Here is a 19,052-nt window from a genome sequence, read left to right as displayed (position 1 = left end):
GGCAGTTTTACAGCCAGCTGTCAGCCTGACACCATTTCTCTTCCTTTTTCAACCAGCCTTGGGACCAGATACAATGGAATTTAAGTGAATTGTCTGATTATGTTAAATTTAGTGACTTGGTTCTGGATCTCTGCTTTCATAGTGCATACATTTTAATAAGCTATTCCTTTTTCTGCAGAAGGTTTTTTTTAAAGTACTCTTTATACAGCCAGAACAGCATATCTAGAGGAATCATCATCCAGCACACAAAAGTAAAATATGGAAAAAATTGACTGGTTAAAGGAATACATATAAAAAGTGAGACAGCCTTTTCTTGAAAAGAATACTTGTTAAAGAGGGGGGAAAATATACAAGATTTGACAGTTTTCAGCTGTGCTGTATACATGTTTTAGGGCAGGTCTATGCTTAAAATGCTGCATTGGCACAGCTGCGCCATTGTAGCGCTTTAATGAAGACACTCTGTACTGACGAGAGAGAGCTCTCCCATTGACACAGTTAATCCACCTCCCCAAGAGCTGATAGCTGTGTTGATGGGAGAAGCTCTCCCTCTGACATAGGACTGTCTACACCAGGGATTAGGTCGGTATAACTGTGTTGCGTAAGGGTCTGGATTTTCCAGTGTAAGTCTGTAGTGTAGACAAGACTTTAAAGCAGGGTTAGTTTGCAGTGTTTTCCATGTAGCGGAGGGAGGGCCTGCTGAGTCAGATTCTCAAGTGGTGTAACTCCATTGAAGTCACCATCAAGTCCCATTGAAAACAGTAATATTTAAGGGGACTCAGTACGTTGCAGAAGCTGCTCCGCATTCTGCAGATTTGGCCCTAAGTTTCAGTCTCTGAAAGTTTCTCTTTGTGTATCCTATGCCAGATTTTTCTGATGTATTTAGAGAAGAAAAATTTAAGATGTTCTTAATAGTCTGTAATAGAAATTAGGTAATTTTTGAAGGTGAAAATCCACAGATTTCCTTCATTTGTTCCTGTGGCCTCTGAGTTTCTTTTCTTACATTTAGGTAGTGTTCCTTTTCACAGAGTGAAATTCAGTAACATCCAGGCAGAGAATTCTTTGACTTCTCCATTTGGTTTTACTTTGTCTCACTTCTGTTCTTTCAGCAATGCATTTTCTAAGCTAACTTATTTTTATAGGTGATCAGTCTCAGTTGTCAGACTCTGCAACTATAGAAAAAGAGTTGACTGGAAAATGGATCAGCCATCTCAAAAATAAAGAAGATAACACTAAGCAAGGCAAATCTATCATCAAAACACATACAGGTGAATTCAAAATCTGTATTAAAATCATTGCTTTTTAAACCTGAATTTTTAATATTTTAGCATGTATATTTTCAAGTCTGTCCAATAAATGAAAAAAACCACATTTTTTCTTTCATTTCTCCTGTAAGTTTATGTTTTAGAGACACCTCTTTGCCTTCTGCATCTTGTATAAATTTATCTGTGAAATAGTGATATCAGAGACACCAGATTAGTCACTAGAGCTGCATGACTTTTTTAAATTTAGATTTGACAAAATTTCAATTTTAATTAAAAAAAAAAAACTTCAAAATTCTGATGCATTTTTTTAACCAGCCCCCAACCTGCCACAGCCAGAGCGGCCCCCCGGCTCCAACTATGCCGCAGCCTGGGGGAGGGGCACCTATCCTGCAGCCCCAGACCTGGAGCTGCCGCGCTGGGGAGAGGCGCCTCTCCTCTCCAGACCAGGTGCTGCTGCTGGGAGAAAGGGTTGGGAGGAGTGGTCTCACCCCGCCATAGACCCAGAGCACCCTCCTGCACCCCAAGCCTCTCATCCCAACCCTTCCCCAGAGCCTGCAGCCCCAGCCAGAGCCCTCACACCCCTGCACCCCAAACCTCTGCCCCAGCCCTGAGCCCCCTCCCACACTCCAAACCCCTGGGCTCCACCCCCACCACATGAATTTTGTTATGTGCACTGATATGAAGGTGATATGTCACACATCACCTCCGTATTGCTGTACATAACAGAATTCATTCCACACATGGGTGGGAAAAATTAGAGGGAATACTGGTCAGAGCCACTGTTTCTGAATTTAAAAAAAAATGATGAAACAAGGAATTTGCCAACAACAACTGAAGTAAAAATGGATTTTCTTGAGTGAACAAACTCAAAAGTTTTGTGGGTCATCCCTAAGTCCCTGATCCAGCAATCAGATCTCTGCCAAGTGAAGTCCTATGGTATCTGGGTCCCCAACCCTTTTTAAACTCTCTTTATTTACCATAAAGAACCAAAAAAACCACCCCAAAACAAAACAAAACTACAAAAATGGGAGGAGGGGGCAGGCATGAAGGGGCCACAAGCCCAAAATCCTTTTAAAATCACACTTAAGCATATGGCCAGTAGCCACAGAGTTGTGAATTCCTGACTCCCAGTCTGCAGCTCTGACTGTTCTAGTACAAAGCTCAGAAATGCCATATATGACAGTGTGATGGGGTGTATCTACCCTACGACACTTGGTGTAGAATGCAGGCAACGATAGGGACCTGCTAAAAGGTTCAGATAAGGAGGAACAGATGACAAAACCCTCCTGGCTGATATGGAGACAGAGAAGCTCCTGAAGTGGATGCTGGAGAGCCAGCAGCAGCAGCAAGTGGCCAAAGAACAACAGCAGCAGGCCCAGCAGATAGCCACCCAGCAACAGTTCCAGAGGGCCCAGCATCAGAAGCAGCAACAGCAGCTGGTCTGGGAGCTGGCTGCCCAACACCAGGCGCGGAAGGAGCGCCTGGTTCAACAGATGGTGACACTGTTGCAACTGACCAGGCTGCCTAGACTTGCTCTGGCGGGACCAGAAGCAGGGGACTTCTTGGCAGGTTACCGGTGCAACTCGGCCAAATGGGCCCAGCGATGATTCAGAGGCATTCCTCCTTGCTTTTGAGCAGGTTAGCACTGCCACCCGATGGCTGTGGAGCACTGGGAAGCCCTGGTGGCTCCATATTTGACCAGCCTAGCGCAGTCTGCCCACTGTAACTTGGATTCTCATGAGGCACTGGATAACCCCAAGGTGAAGGCAATCATCTGGGCCATACCACCTTTAGCCACAACACCTAACGACAGCTCTTCTGCCAGGAATGCTACCCCTCCCCTCCCCTTGGAGCCTGACCTCAGGCGGTGGCTCAGTGCCTTCGGGACTATTGCTGGAGATGGCTAAACCCAGGGAAGTTGACTAGGGTCCAAGTGGCGGAGGCGGTAGCCTTGGGAACAATTCACCCAGATCCTCCCCACCGGGGGAAAAGAGTGGATGCAATGTCACCACCTGGCAAACCTTGCAGAGGTGGTATCCTTGATGGAGGACTATCTGACTACTGAAGGCAAACAGCAGAACCCTAAACCAGGGAACTCGGAGGGGCAGGGGCTGGACCACCAAGAGAGGGAAGCATAGGCCCAAAATGGAGAGGCCCCAGAACAATCTGGGCTGCAGATCCACCCTTACATCCACCCTTCTTTAAGAAAGAGTCCCATCAGGTGGACTTGGGGTACTGAGACCCGACCCGGGCATGGGAATACCCAAAAGCCGATGCTATAAGTGTGGTCAAGAGGGGCACTTCCGGTGTGATTGCTGTTTTATGGATTGCAACCATGGCCAGGTGTGGGTGGCAGGCCACCAGGCCCAGAAAAGGGGCTCACCCAAACTCCTGGTCCCCGTATGGGTGAACAGCACCCTGGTGACGGCCCTCATCGATTCAGGGTGCAGTCAGATACTGGTCTGGACTAACCTGGTGAAGTCTCTGGACCTGCTGAGGGCTCCTGTCCACCTCCAGTGCATCCATGGGGATGTACCATCATGCCCGACCGCCAGGGTGTGCCTTGAGGCAGGGTGCCACGGTGAAGTATGCTGGGTTGGCTTAGCTCCAGCACTGGTGTACCCAGTGATCCTGGGACATGACTGGCGTGGTTCAGAGAAGTCCTGCGTGAGTGGGGAAAACCAAATCTAGGGGAAGGGAGCCCTAGGCCAGCAAAGAGGGGACTTCTGGGCCCTGAGGGTCCTGAATGAAGGTTCCCTGAACTGGCCAGAAACACTGTATGATGCCCCACCAAAACCAAGACATCGGATGAAGCTGGACAGGAATGGCTGGCATTTGATAGGGACTTCCTAAGGGAGAAGAGGGAAGACCTAACCCTAAGTCAGGCCTTGAAACAAGTCACAGACCCCGAAGAGGAGGGGGGCATACACCAAAGGCTACCCCATGGGACACATTTTGAAGTCCATAACGACCACCTTTACTGGCTGACCAAGGACCCTCAAACACAAGAGGACCTCTGATAATTGCTGGTCCTCTGGAGATTCCAACAAGTTCTGTGACGGCTGGCTCATTCGGTGCCCTGTGCTGGGCACGTGGGGTGAGAAAAGACCGTGCAATGGGTGGCTGTGACTAGGGTTCCAGGGAAGCCACACTGAGATTGCTCAATTAGGGCAAACTGTAAAGAATGGGACAGACAATCCCCAAAACTGGTGGTTATTCTAATACTTGGATTTACCAAGCCAGCAACAAAACAGCTTTTACAGTACCTTACTGGTTGCACAGAAGCCAAAACACAGTTCCCTTAAAGCAACCCAGCCTTGGGCTTCTATCCAGATAGCCAAGTCTAATATGATGAGGATTATTGAAAATCTTGTTCATCATATAAAAAGTTCTGCCAATCCCAAAGGATCGGACATATTACCTTCAAGGTTAATGAATATTTCAGATCTTACCAAAATACACGCTTACAGCCAATTCTTATTAACTAAACTAAAATTTATTAAAAAAAGGAGAGAGAGAGTGTATTGGTTAAAAGATCGTTATACATGCAGACATTAATACAATCCTTAGGTTAGTTTCTGAGCAGATATGGTGAGCTTTAGAATGGCTAAGAGTCCTTTTTAGAATTAGTTCATCAGGTTATAGTTCAATGTCAAAATATTCAATATCAGGGTTGTCCAGATGGGACTGGAGACCTCAGTCTTACGACTCAAACTTCCCGTTAATGAAGCTTAGCAGATATGAGATGAAAGGATCAGGTCCCCAGAGCCCTTTATACATTTTCTGGGCATCCTCTTGACCCATGCAGTGCTTGGGTGAACAATAGGCTTTTGAAGTAACCTTCTATTTCCTAAGCATCACTAGTAATTAGCTACATGGATTAACATAAGGCAATTGCCTATCTCTGCCATTTGCAGGTGGTTTGCTATATATTTTAAAGAGAAATCGAGACAGTGATATCACTATATTTACAGTTCATTTAAATGTTAATATCTTCTTTTTATCTCTGAATTAAGAGAATACAGCGATAGACGGGAACTATTTGATTACATTCTAACAATATATATGTAAACACACAAAACCACAAACATCTGTCAATATGTCTCTAAAGGTTGAATCTGGGTCAATTAGCGTGCAAGTTGCTTAACCCTTTCTGGCCCCCTGTCAAAATGGCACTTCGATTCTGGCCTGGTATGCACATGGAGGTGCAAGACTTTTGTGCCTCATGCCCATAGTGTCAGCAAGCTGGCCTGAGGGGAATACTGAGGGCACCCCTGATCCCACTACCAGTGGTCGCAATGCCTTTGAGAGAATCGGCCTGGACTTGGTGGGATCCTTGGAGAAGAGTAGGTCAGAGTTCTGTTACATACTTGTAGTTGTGGATTATGCGACCTGGTACCCAAGGCTGTCCCACTATATGGGACCACAGCCCCCACCATAGCTGCTGAGGTCCTCAAGATCTTTGCCAGGGTTTGGATGCCCTGGGAGATACTAACAGACCGGGAAACAAATATGTTGTCTAAAATGATAGCAGAATTGTGCCACCTATCAAACATCTGAGCCCTCAAAATGGTGTACCACCCACAAACCAATGGCCTGGTAGAGAGGTTCAACGGAACCGTGAAGGTTATGCTCAAGAAGTTTGTGGACGACGACCTTCGGGAAATGGGACAAGCTGCTGCCCGTGCTGTTATTTGCAGTGCTTGAGGTCCTCCAAGCTTCTACGGGATTCTCCTCGTTTGTTCTCCTTTACGGGGGACAGCCCAGGGGAATCCTGGACCTGCTCTGAGAGCCTGGGAGAAGTCCAGGGTCATGGGGTCGATCTCCTATATCTTATAAGTTTAGGAATGCCTCCAGAGGCTCAAGGGTTCGCACAGGAGAATTTACTTCAGGCACAATGAACCCAAGAAGTCAAGTACAATCGGGGGACCAAGCTGTGAACCTTTGAGTCCAGGAACAGGATCCTACTCTTATTGCCATTGTCAGTGTCCAAGTTACTTGCCAAGTAGCAGAGATTGTTTGAAGTAGTTCAGAGGGTGGGACCGGTGGATTCAGAGATCCGGCTACCGAGATGACGGAGGGATCTCTGGATATATCATGTTAAGCTCCTGAAAGTGTGAGAAGGACTGCTGATCACCCCTTACCCTCCCAAACCCAAGCTGGGGCCGCTTTGTTGGGAAAGACCTTGACCGGAGCAACAGCTACAATTACAACAGCTGGCCCATGCCTTTGCCACCATGTTGTCATCTCCCCCAGGCAGATGGATGTAACCAGCCATCATATAGCCACCAGCACAGGACAGAAGGTCTGAGACCACTACCATCCGCTTCCCAAAAGATGTGGGAAGTGCTCTTGAAGGAGCTTGAGGTAATGCTTGTCCTGGGAGTCATGGAAGAGTCCCAGAGTGAAAGCCCTGCGGGACAGTGAGGTTCTGCATAGACTTCAGAAGAGTCAATGCCATTTCATGTTTCAATGTCTACCTGATGCCAAGGGATTTTCGCCCTCTGACCCCAACATCCTGAAAGAAGATGGCCTTCCCTACATCGTTCAGCTTATACCAATTCGTTGCCATGCTGTTCGGACTGCACGGGGCCGCAGCCACATTCAAATGACTGATGGATTGACTGCTGCAGCCCCACAACTGGTATGCGGGAACCATTCCTATTTCATCTGGACTTTTCAAACTCTTCATCCTCCAGACGGACACCTCAGAAGTCAGAGTTGGGGCCGTATAGTCACAAGAGCTGGATGGGAAAGAACATCCCATGCTCTGCCTAAGCCAGAGACTGTTCCCTTGGGAGACTAAATATTCAATAATCGAGAGCAAGGCCTGGGCAGTGAAGTGGGCATTCAAGTCCCTGAGGTATTATCTGATAGGGAGCCCCTTTCGCCTCGTTACGGACCATGCACCCCTCCGGTGGATCAACCCATATAGGACACAAATGCCCAGTTTATGTGATGGTACCTCTCCCTCCAACCCAAGAGTTCAGTATACTAAATCATCCAGGCAGGGCCCATGCTAATGAACACTTTTTCTCCCAGGTGGGAGGAGAGGATGAAGAGGGAAGGCCCTCACCGGGTCCTATCCTGAGGGAAAGGGTGTGTGACGTGATGTATCTACCCTGCGAAAGACACTCACAAATACAGACATAGGTTTGTGGATCATATATCGTCAGTAGGGGAGAGGCACTGAGGATTTATCTGGGGAATCCCTCTAAGACCACTGTTTTTAAAATACGTCAGAATCATATACTTTTCTCATTTAGAAAGATCTTTATACTGCTGAGCCCACTAATTTGCACTCCTTTAAGGAGTGATAAACAATGATATAGCATTAAGGAAATCTTTCACCTTTGATTTTTTTCCCCTCAGGGTTTAATCCTTTGCATCCATAATTATATTATTACCAGTGCAGTGAAGGGAAAAAATGAAAGGAGGCGGGGGCGAGGGGGGAGAAAGAGTTTCATATGCTGTGGTCTAAAAATGTCTGTTCCTCTTGGCGTTAATAAATGCTATAGTCTGTAGCCGTGAGAGCTTTTTGTTGTTTTATCTACTTGGAGACTATCTTGATTACTTCTTAATTGTTTTTATACATAATTGAAGATGAGCTCATCTGGTACTACACTGCTGTATAATTAATGTCCCATCAGTAAACTTAGTGCAATTCTCTCAGTATACACATTGAAATACTACTCTTCTGGTAATGCAGCAAAAATTTTCCAAATCTTACCAGAGACATTGTTAATTATGAATAAATCACATGCCTGCCTATGGGAATACCCTGGAAGAATCTTTTATGTTGTAAATTGTAGTTTTCCTTCTTTCAGGTTCCAGATAAAACCGGGATATTTGCTTTAAGAAAACAAGAAAGCTTCTCTCTTTATTATTCTTTCCTTCCTACCTCCTTAGCCTGTTTTATTGAGTAGATGCACTTCAGAAGTGACTGTATGCTAATTATACATAAAAAGATGTCATAGACAAAAAATGACTAACGTTAACTATAAAATTTACCACGAAAAGCAACAATTCCTAAATTGCAGATGTCTGTATTTATGAAACTTCAACTGGGAGAATTTAATAAAAAGGTTTAGACAAGTGCTTAATTTAGAAGTCTAATGTCACCTCTGTGGGCTCGTCTACGCTAAGCTTTTTCTCTTAAAATTTCTCCCATATGGTACCACTGCATCAGTTGAAGTAACAGCGAGAGGTCTAATATATCCATTTGAGCCACTGGGTTGTCTAGAACTGTTCTGAACAGAGTCTGATGACATGGTGGTTAAAATACACGTCAACACTAGCACTTCCACCATCACTGGTGTGGATGGAGCTGCACCAGTGGTAGCAACACAGAGAAATTTTAGAGTAAAAAAGACTAGTATAGATACAAGCAGTGAGTACATGTAAACTTCTGTTGTCAGTGAGGTATATGTGTTTTTGTATGTGCATAAAGGGGAACAGAGAGACCTATTTCTGTGCATCTGAGGATTTTTTTTTTAACCTGGCCTCATATATTCCTGTCTGCTGAGTAGATCTAGTTTTTCATTTTTGTGTGCACAGATTTCCACATGCCCAAAGACAGTAACTATTGACATATTTAACACACTACCCAACGAGGCTTTAACAAGTTGTAAGGTTGAGAGGCAAACAGTAATCATCTTGTGCTGGTCGATAGCCTCTTTCATCTGAGGACCACTCAGCATGTAACATGCATTAATGAATTAAACATCACAGCATCCCTGATTGGTGGGTGGGTATTAGCTCCCATTCTACAGAGAGAGGAACTAAGGCACAAAGAGACTGAATGACTTTCCAAGGTCACAGAACAAACCTAAAGTAGTACCAGAAAGAGATCCCAGACCTTTGGACTTTGCCTTTGCTCTAACAACTCATCCCTGCTTCCTGTCCTCTCTGTGCTCTCAAGAAAAGCAAGACAATGCAGAATAGTTAAGGCTGACCCATTCTGTTGTACTTAGATCTGACAAATATATGAAGGGTTATGGAATACATAGAAACATATGAAGTGTCACACCAGAGTGAACTAGTCAGGTACATTGCCTCTGGCTGATATTCTGGTTCTGATGCCAAGCCTAAGTAAACAGGCTTGTCGTAGGAGGGGATTCAAGAGGCAGGTTTTGGTGATGGAACCCTCCCCCCGCAGAAGCTGTGGCATGGCAGCAGACTGCACTGGAGAAGGGAGAGTTTGGACAGAGTAGATCACACATAGGCAAAATCCAGTGGCTGTATATCTGGATCGACTGTCCTCTCCGAAACCTCCAGCACCATGGATTACAGTTCTGCAACATGCAGGGTGTGTGTGTGTGTGTAATTCCTGCATGAGCCCCCAGCAACCTGCTCCCCTGTGTTGGAAAGATCAGGACAAGAATTCTGTCTATTCCTGTTTGAATTGCAAGATTTTTGTACGGCATTGGCTTATAGTTGACACTCAGAGGAAGGGAGAGGCATCCCTCTCATAATGTTCTTGATTGTGCAATATGATTTCAAGGATCTGCTTCTTGACCAGACTCACCCTACCCCTTCCAACATGACCAGTTTGTTCCCTGAAACACGAGGGATATATACATTTGAGTTCCCTGCAATAACTGCACACAATTGACCTAGTTAAGAACACAGAGACAGTCTTCTCTTTTAATCTGCCTCTTATTAGTTTGCTCAACAATTTTACTGTTGTCAGGTAAAATAATAATAATTCTCCCTTCTCCATCTTTCCTCCAAACAGATCCCAAGGCACTTCACAAATATGTACAATGCCACTGAAATCTGTCCGCCTCTGAGGTAAACTTCTAGTGCCCAACCATGGGCTGTAAAGGAAAATGAGGAAGTTCTATGGCCTTTGCTATAATGGAGGTCAGACTAGATGATCACAGTTGTCCCTTTTGGTCTTGGAATCTATGACTCTATAAACCCTCACCCTTAAGAAAAGTGCTACTAAAGCTTTAATGTCCACAGAGAGCCAATAAAGCAAAGACAAATACCTTTGTAATGTCTCATCTGGAAGACCTTGATCCTGCAAGGTGCTGAGTGCCCTCAATTCCTGCGGACATCAGCCTTAACTTAATCAGGCAGGAGGCATTCACTCCTTACCAGATGTGGCTCCAAATGATCAAATACCTATATTTAATAATAGTAACCTGATTTACCAGCTAGGCTGTAGCTGCTTTGTATTATACACTATATACAAATATTGTGAACTCCTTTTTTGCCTATTAGGCATGCAGCCTGTTAATCCATATCTGAACCATCTACATATTTAGAAAATTTTGAAAATCTATCTTGCTATGCAGAATTAAAATCCTTCTGAACAGCACTTATCATTCAACCATGGGTGCTGCTTTTCACAATTAATTTTCCTTTACCCATTTTACAATTTCTCTTTTTAAAATACCAGAAATTGGTAGAACAAAATAACAACAAAATGCTTGACAGGTTTCTAGTATTAAATCAAAGTCTGATTTGAATGATAAAAAGTGCAAAATAAATCAAACACTGGAAAACTATACATTTCCTTTTATTTTATTTTCACTTGTATAACATTCAAACTGTTTTTTCTAAGTGCACTTCCATGTGGAAAGCAAAAACCATGTAGGTCAGTGAGTTATAAACCACAAAGCGGAGTTTAAAATGTAAACACAGCAACTTGCTTATCTACATGGTGTGTGTTCAATGCCATTATAATGAGAGCGGCTGGGTAATTCAGTTTGTTAGGCTTGAATTCCCTAATGTTCAATGTTTTATGATCTTATGAAGTATGTAAAATACAGTTCTATTTTGATGCCCTTCTCTGAGCCCCTGAAAATAAGGACTTGGGGATGACCCAACATGCAGGGTCCTGGGAAACCAAGCATCAGTGAAGCATGTTTCTGGAACAGTAATCAGCACTGTCAGGGATTGTCTGTAGAGAGATACACAGTGACATTTACGTCTGCCACCACAAATGGAGAGTGAGCATTCAAGCATGTCTAGCCCAAAGATGGAAAGAAGAGAGAAAAGACAGAGAAAAAAACTGTATTAAAACCAAACACTCTGAGTATGCCCTTTCTTAGCATGTGAAAGACAGCCAAATACTGTACATATATGTAGGAGTCTAAAAGGATTAGAGATTAATAACAATTTACAATTGTATGGAAGACCAGTTTTTACAAATTTACAGTGTGTATAACTTCACACATTCCTTTTTATTAGCTGCCTCTTGTTTCAATAAAATTTGAGTCCAAAGTTCTCCAACTGTTAATTTTTAAAAAATAGTCTGACATTGATTGTGTCTGCTGAGACATTAAATCAGTGACTTACGATACGTTGTGTATCTAAGAGTCAAAGATCCCATTGCTTATTTAAAGGAATCAGGGACAGGCTCACTGCCCTTGCCAACCTTCTTTCTCACAATACATTCGATTCTTATTTCTAGATTCATAGTTTCCACAGCCAGAAGGGACCATTGTGATCATCTCTAGCCTGACCTCCTGCATGGCGCAGGCCATAGAATATCCTCAAAATAATTCCTTTTTGAACTTAGATCCTGTCATCTAGAAAAACATTGTCTTGATTTAAAAATACCCAGTGATAGAGAATACACCACAATCCTTGGTAAATATTCCAGTGGTTAATTACCCTGACTGTTAAAAAATTGTGCCTTATTTCCATACATATTTGTCTAGCTTCAACTTCCAACCATTGGATCTTGCTGCTACAGGGTTCTAAAAATCCACAGGTGAGCATGAGCTTTTGCTGGGTTCATGGTGGCTGATGTGTTTGCATAGTCTGAACTAACATGTGCTGATGCAAATCAGATGTAATGCCATTTAAGTTAATGAAGTTAGGCTGGTTTTAAAATGGGATGAGATGTGGATTGAACACCTATATTTAACTTTATTAAAATTTAATATATAACCTGGTAAAGTGCTACAGCAGAGCTTTCATATGGAAGGTCATTTAATTGAAAAAAAGAATACATTTAATTCCATTTTAACTCAAATGAGCCATATACATTCATGCAGGCCATGATTTTAGTCATTGCTTAACAATGATTCTATGCACCACCTCTCCCCTAGAATATTCCTTCTAAGAGGAATGTGACAGTTTTTAGGGCAGCCTTGAAAAGTGGTGCATATTTATCAGCCTATGCACAGAATCTTTTTGCCCAGCCTTAACATGATAATGAAAATATATATTTTACATGCCCATAAAAAAGACAAAGAAAAAAGAAGACTCCCACTTACCCATGCAGATTAGTAGGTAAATAGATATTGGCAAAGAAGATGTAGCAGCTATTACTAGGACAGGGAATAAATGTTCAAAAGTGTATAGGCTGTGTTTCTGTCCCTAAGCCCTGCCTGAGAATTATTTAAGCCCAGCCTGAGAGAGTCCTCTATTGCTCCGATCCTCAGAGGTTCTGTGAAGTTACCTCTCACTTGATTTTAAAACTAGGTTTGGAACAGAAAACCCTTCTAGCGAGCTTGAGCCTGAGAGGTGCTAATCACCTACAGCAATTCTGAGGATCATGACCAGAATTTGGTCTAGTGACTTAAACCATAAGCATGAGGGCTCAAAATCAACCTTAAACTTGCAGCTTCCTGTTAATCATTTGATATTGGCAGACAGAACATCAGATTAGGGGTCCTGATCGGGCATGGTATTTCCTATCTTCCTATAATTTCTGTGTTTGACTAAGAATTAAAGACTATATACATAGACTTCCGGAGAAGTTGCTTAAAAGTGACCTGAAGAACTTTTTACTTTTCAGAAACTTCATTCAAGATTCTGTGTTTCTCCTGCCATCAGGTGATGGTAGAATTAATTCCAAAAGTGGCTGAAAGAGCTGTAATTCCTTATGCTGTTTTTGGTGCTTATGATGCTGTCAGAGTTTTGGCAGATAATCAAAGGAAGAGCTGACTTTTCAACTGTTTTGCTTTCGGCTATGTTAATTTGTAATTTTTAAGTCTGAACATACTATCTGTTATTGATTTGGGATTCTGTAAAAAAATTTCAGTTCCTTACTAACATGCGTTAAAGAAAGTATGTGCAATGACTGGGGCATGTGTGGGTCAGGCCTAATGGTCAGAGCAGAGGGTCAAAACCAAAGACAGAGTCAGGTACCAAGCCAAAGGTCAGAGTCAGAGTCAGGTGCCAAGCCAGGGGTCAGAGCCAGAGACAGCGTCGGGATAAGGCAGAGGAGCAGGGGCCTGGAGCAGTACCGGGTTTACCATGGCACCGGGCCCAGAGTCAGAAGGGAACAGAAGGGGCCCTGGCCAGTCCGATCCCCGGCCTGCTGAGCCGACCAGGAAAGCTGCCCCCGCCCCTGCTCCGTCACTGCCCCACCTCTTCCCTGAGCAACGGCCCGGGGGACTGCAGCGGGGTCAAGGGGCACCCTGCACTCACTGGGCAACGGGAAGTGGAGTGACCCAGCCCCAGCCCGCTCTGCTCCACTGGCTCCCAGCCACGCCACCAGTGAGTGCTGTGGGGCAGTTCCCCCTTACCCCCTAGTCCCAAGGCTGGGAGCCAGAGGAGCAGAGTGGAGTGGGGCCACTTCCGCTGCGCTGCGCTTCATTGCCCCCAACCGGCCCCTCACTCTGCAGTCTGCCCCCCATCACATGCCGTATTTCCCCAATGGGGGCCCACAGATATGTTTGGTGCTGGGCCCACAAAAAGTTAATCCGGCCCCGGCCTGGAGTAGTACAGGACAGCAGGAACTGGGAGTAGATGGGGGTCTGGAATGGGAGGACAGGAACCAGGAGCATGCAGGGAAGCGGAAACAGGAGCAGATAGGAATGGAGGGCTCAGGAGACAGGTAAGCAGGAAGTGTCCAACAACGCAGCCAGCCAAAGATTCCTTTTGTGCAGACAATTTCCTGTTGTTACTTCCCGGTTTATATAGTACTCTTTAGCCAGTCGGGGGGCTGGATGTTTCCCCCAAGCGGGAGATTTGGAGACAGGGCCCTCTGTGAGCTAGTTCTTCCCTGGACCCTTCCCTAATTACTCAGGTGAGCTGCTGGGTGGCCGTCGTGGCCTGAGGGCTGCTTGTGGGCTCGGGTTTGAGGGCTGTGATCCCTCACGGTATGTTGTAGATATGTATCTCTGCGAAATAAATACACTCAATTACTGAATTTTTGCACTGGTAGGTTTTTGTTTTTTTTTCTGCTTTATCCATTCTGAGTGCAGCACATGTGAACATGTGCACAGTTGATTAGTGTAATTAAAACTCGATGCCTCTCCAGTGTATCCATCCAACTTTGTAGCATGGTCTATGTGCTGCACTTGTAGGGGAAAGGACTTGATGGCTGCAATTATCTTTTCCAGTCAAACTTCTATGATCTTACCTAAGAAAAAGGCAATTTTGTTGTATTGCTTTTAAAGTGAGGATCATTCTTATTCATGTAAGTGGGATACGAGGTAATACCATGTCTTGCTTTGTTGTTAGTGGAATTGATACACTGAGTCATAAGGAGGAATAAATTACCTTGCTGTAATTGATTCTGAACTGTGGCTGTTACAGTTCACTCACTTTCCTTGTCATCCATAAAGCAGGGCTTACTGATTTCAACTTCACTTAATCTTAAATATAGATCGCTTGTTCTTTATAAAGATAGGCTGAATTTCTGAAAGGATGTTCTGTTGCCTTCCATGATTCCAGAGCTACATTTTATAGACTTCACATTAAATTCATCACAACATATTTAAGAGGAATTTTGTACAATAGCTTATTATTTTTTAATATTTGTCTTGTGGGGATGCCCTAAGGCACCAGACAGAATTGGAGCACTACTGTACTCGGTGCTAGGATGTAGCTCTGCAATCTTGGTGTTTGTCACTGAAGAAGACCTGGTGTCTGCCCTGAAGAGTTTACAATCAAATTTTAGACAAGATACTACAAAGGCGTGGAACAGCCTACAGGAGGGAATTGTTACAGTAGTACAATTACATTGTCAGATAGACTTGGCAGGGCACAGCTTGACGTTTCTGAATAATATGAATTTAAGCCCAGGCAGTTGGGTTTTGGCAATCATGGAAAAGCAAGTGGAATGTGGATATAGAGAAATACTCTTTATCCTCCATAAAACACTCAAAAACAGTGCAACAGATGAAAGCTGCATGGAGCCATCACTCAACAAAGCAACGCTGCTAATGAAATATGCAAATAGTAACAACAAGAAATTTGTTACTCATTTTATCTGTTCTTTATGGGCTGGATCCAGTGCACATTGAAGTCAATGGAATGAAGTCAGTGGATGTTGGGTCTGGCCTTAAATTCATTATTATGCTTCTATCTTAATTGTAATTTCTCACTTTTTTATTTATTATTAAATTCCCCCTGAAAGGAAGAAGGAAATGAGAGAGTGAAAGATGATGTTTAAACAGAACCAAATAAAGAATTTATTAAATGAGCATTGAAACTTGGGAGGAAGGTGTTTGCTAATGAAATAACATTTTCCTTAAAAAAATGTGTGAAGGTGAACTGTAGAATATAGAATATATTTTAAGTGTTTTCCAGCAGTTGCTTTTAATAGAACTGTAACTAATAAATGTGTGTGTGGTTTGCTATCAGATCTGGAGTTCTTACTTCAAATGTTAATGCATTTTGCACTAGCAGATTGCAGTTCCTGCTAAAAAAGAGTTAGATTCAAATTAAGCAATCATATGGTCTCCATTAATGTTTTAGTGTCTAAACTAAGGGTAACTTCTGTTTTGTTTTATTTACCACATTTACTTTTTCTCTTCAGTAAATCTGCATTGGTCTTGTGTGCTCTACATGAAGTACTTTCTTTGCATGTGGTCTTTGTCTTCTCCCCTTCCTTTTGGACTGTTTCCTTTTTGGTGCATCATAGAGGTGTTTATACTTTTCATTTTTCTAAATGGATAATACCAGATTTACATGTAAACATTGCATTGCGATTATGAATGCAAATACCTTCATACCTGATGTTGTAGGGGGTTTTTTTAACTACATGATAAGAGGTCACAATAGTTAGAAGACTTGGGATTCTTCTCTTCTCTGATATAGTAATTGCGATTTTTGTTTTGATGATGCACTGTTGACAGAAATTACTGAAGTATCAGATGAAGAATTGGATGCTCTGCAGTCTTTTTGCACCATTAAAATAAGCCAGATCCATCATCAGTTGAACTCTAAGCAATCAAACAGCAGGAAACATAAAGATCTGCAGCATGGATTCACTTCAGAGAAGCCAGTGACAGGTGACTTGAACTGTACTATTCCTGATCAGCTAGTGAACAGAATCCATCTGAAAAATATCAGTGAGACAATGAAACAGGTACTGTAACCAAAACATAAATCATGCCAGTTTGTTGGTTGGTTGGTTTTGGAAGACTGCTAAAGAAAAATTGAAACTAGACGGGCCAAATCCTGCTGTCCTTACTCATGCAAAACTCCCATTGACTTCATTGTGAGTTTTGCCTTAGTGAGGACTGCAGGATTCGTGTTTCTGATTTTCTCATTAAGACCACACTGCAGAAATGCTTTTCATAAATAATAAAATGATATAAAATGTTGCCTACTGACAAAATGCTGATTTTTCATTGAAACATTTCATATGATATGAGTAATTCACAGAGGCAAGGGTGGATAGTTATTGTCAACCTCTATGACCATTAGGTTAACTGGGGAATAGAGTTGTAAGTGATGCTTGTCAGGCTGCCCTTGCCCATTGTGTACAGAACTGTTCTGGAAGTGACTTGTGGAGTCTGGGGGCAGCATCAGAGAAACGTGCTCACTGTCCAGGAGAAGGTTTGGCATCCCCACTATAACAGTTGGTTAATGTACAAAGTGGCATTGGCTCTGCTCAAAAGAGGTCAGAAGCTGTCCTGCTACTTCAGCCACAGAGAGTTGATAGGATTTCAGTCAAAAGAAGTGGTGGATGACTGAAACCTCCCGGGCAGCCTAGGAGAGTAAAATATGAGAGCCCTGCCTCTCCCCTTTTGTATAAACTCTTTATTGTAGTCCGGAATTAGGACTGGCTATCAGGACACCTGCACAAAAACAGAAATATGTGTACATATATAATACATTCTGAGCCAGATTTTGCCTGGGTGCAAGAAGGGAGAGTAAAAAAAGCTCACCCCTTATGCCTCTTCTCTGCCCAGGGTACAAGGGCTGGCCACAGTTGCAGTCCCTGGTCTTTCCTGAGGTCATGCTTCTCTAGGGAATATATTGAAATCAGACGAAGGTTTTTAACCATCAGAGGAGTGAAGTTTTGGAATAACCTTCCAAGGGAAGCAGTGGGGGCAAAAGATCTATCTGGTTTTAAGATTCTACTCGATAAGTTTATGGAGGAGATGGTATGATGGGATAATGGGATTTTGGTAAGTAATTGATCTTTAAATATTCAGGGTAAATAGGCCAAATCCCCTGAGATGGGATATTAGATGGATGGGATCTGATTTACTATAGAAAATTCTTTCCTGGGTATCTGGCTGGTGAATCTTGCCCATGTGCTCAAGGTTTAGCTGATTGCCATATTTGGGGTCGGGAAGGAATTTTTCTCCAGGGCAGATTGGAGAGGCCCTGGAGGTTTTTTTTGCCTTCCTCTGTAGCATGGGGCATGGTTGACTGGAGGGAGGCTTCTCTGCTCCTTGAAGTTTTGAACCATGATCTAAGGACTTCAATAGCTCAGACATGGGTGAGGTTTTTCATAGGAGTGGGTGGGTGACATTCTGTGGCCTGCGCTGTGCAGGAGGTTGGACTAGATGATCAGAATGGTCCCTTCTGACCTTAGTATCTATGAATCTATGAATGTGGGCAATAGGGGAGTGTTTTTTCAGAAGAGTAAATATTGCTGCATAGATCTTCACCTTTTGGTCACTTGGCTATGGATGTATCTGGCCTGTGGCATGGTTTAGCTTTTGATTGGAAAACTGATATCAGTGTTCCAAGATAATATCCATGGAAAGAGAAAAGGAGTACTTGTGGCACCTTAGAGACTAACAAATTTATTAGAGCATAAGCTTTCGTGAGCTACAGCTCACTTCATCGGCTGCTCATGAAAGCTTATGCTCTAATAAATTTGTTAGTCTCTAAGGTGCCACAAGTACTCCTTTTCTTTTTGCGAATACAGACTAACACGTCTGCTACTCTGAAACCTGTCAATATCCATGGAGACAGAGGTAAAATATTTTAGCACATAGATATGACTTTAGCCCCTGTCAATGTGAATGACACGTTAGCAAAATACCTTTTAAGCTAAGATTACATGGCAAATAGTTGGCTTTTATTTGTCACTCTTTTGCATGAAAAACAAGAAGTGTTTAGACATATTTTAATAGAAACATTCCTAAATGCCTGATCTTTTTTTTTTTTGGCAACCTTTAATATTTAACTCTTGCCTAAAGAATGAAATGTGCCTGATAGAATCTGGGTTGCATCAGTGAGTTTGGTAAGATGTGCATGTGTCATTTTAACAGTTTGAAGGGCTTTTCTTTTCTGCTAGCCCTGTGCTCCTTTCCCATAGGACAAGCACACTGAGACAAACAATGCCTCTTTCCACTCTGTGTGTGTCAGGAATCACAAAACTGTTGTTTATTCTCCAATGATTCTTGAATTCTAAATTCGTATTTGTAGGGGGGTTTGAATATGTTACTGTGACAGTGATCACCTACAGATGCCTTTACCCATAAATCTTGGTGTTGGAAAATATCTGTGCCTCATTTGAAATGGGTACAGCATGTCTGCATCGGAGAATAATTTTGATAGAACCAAAAAAATGAGTGGTGAATAATAATTGCAGTCATGTATTTTGCTTCAGTTACTATCACATACATTTGC

General features: G+C 43.1%; 2 protein-coding genes across 5 annotated transcripts in view; one reads left to right on the top strand and one right to left on the bottom strand.

The window, feature by feature from the left end:
* The window catches only part of MTMR8 (myotubularin related protein 8), a 179,801-nt gene that overhangs the window by 135,548 nt on the left and 25,201 nt on the right, over window positions 1-19,052 (bottom strand). The gene's annotated exons all lie outside the window — the stretch shown is intronic.
* C9H8orf48 (chromosome 9 C8orf48 homolog) overlaps window positions 1-19,052 on the top strand; it is a 37,943-nt gene that overhangs the window by 14,616 nt on the left and 4,275 nt on the right. For all 4 annotated transcript variants that reach the window (XM_043493107.1, XM_043493108.1, XM_038415422.2 and 1 more), the window contains 2 exons: window positions 1,140-1,265; window positions 16,313-16,545. In XM_043493107.1, coding sequence (XP_043349042.1) covers window positions 1,140-1,265; window positions 16,313-16,545 — 359 coding nt within the window. The remainder of the gene's footprint in view (window positions 1-1,139; window positions 1,266-16,312; window positions 16,546-19,052) is intronic.

The sequence above is a fragment of the Dermochelys coriacea genome, chromosome 9 (genome assembly GCF_009764565.3).
Source record: "Dermochelys coriacea isolate rDerCor1 chromosome 9, rDerCor1.pri.v4, whole genome shotgun sequence".
In the NCBI taxonomy this organism is placed as follows: Eukaryota; Metazoa; Chordata; order Testudines; family Dermochelyidae; genus Dermochelys; species Dermochelys coriacea.
This window is presented reverse-complemented; position numbering and strand designations above follow the sequence as displayed.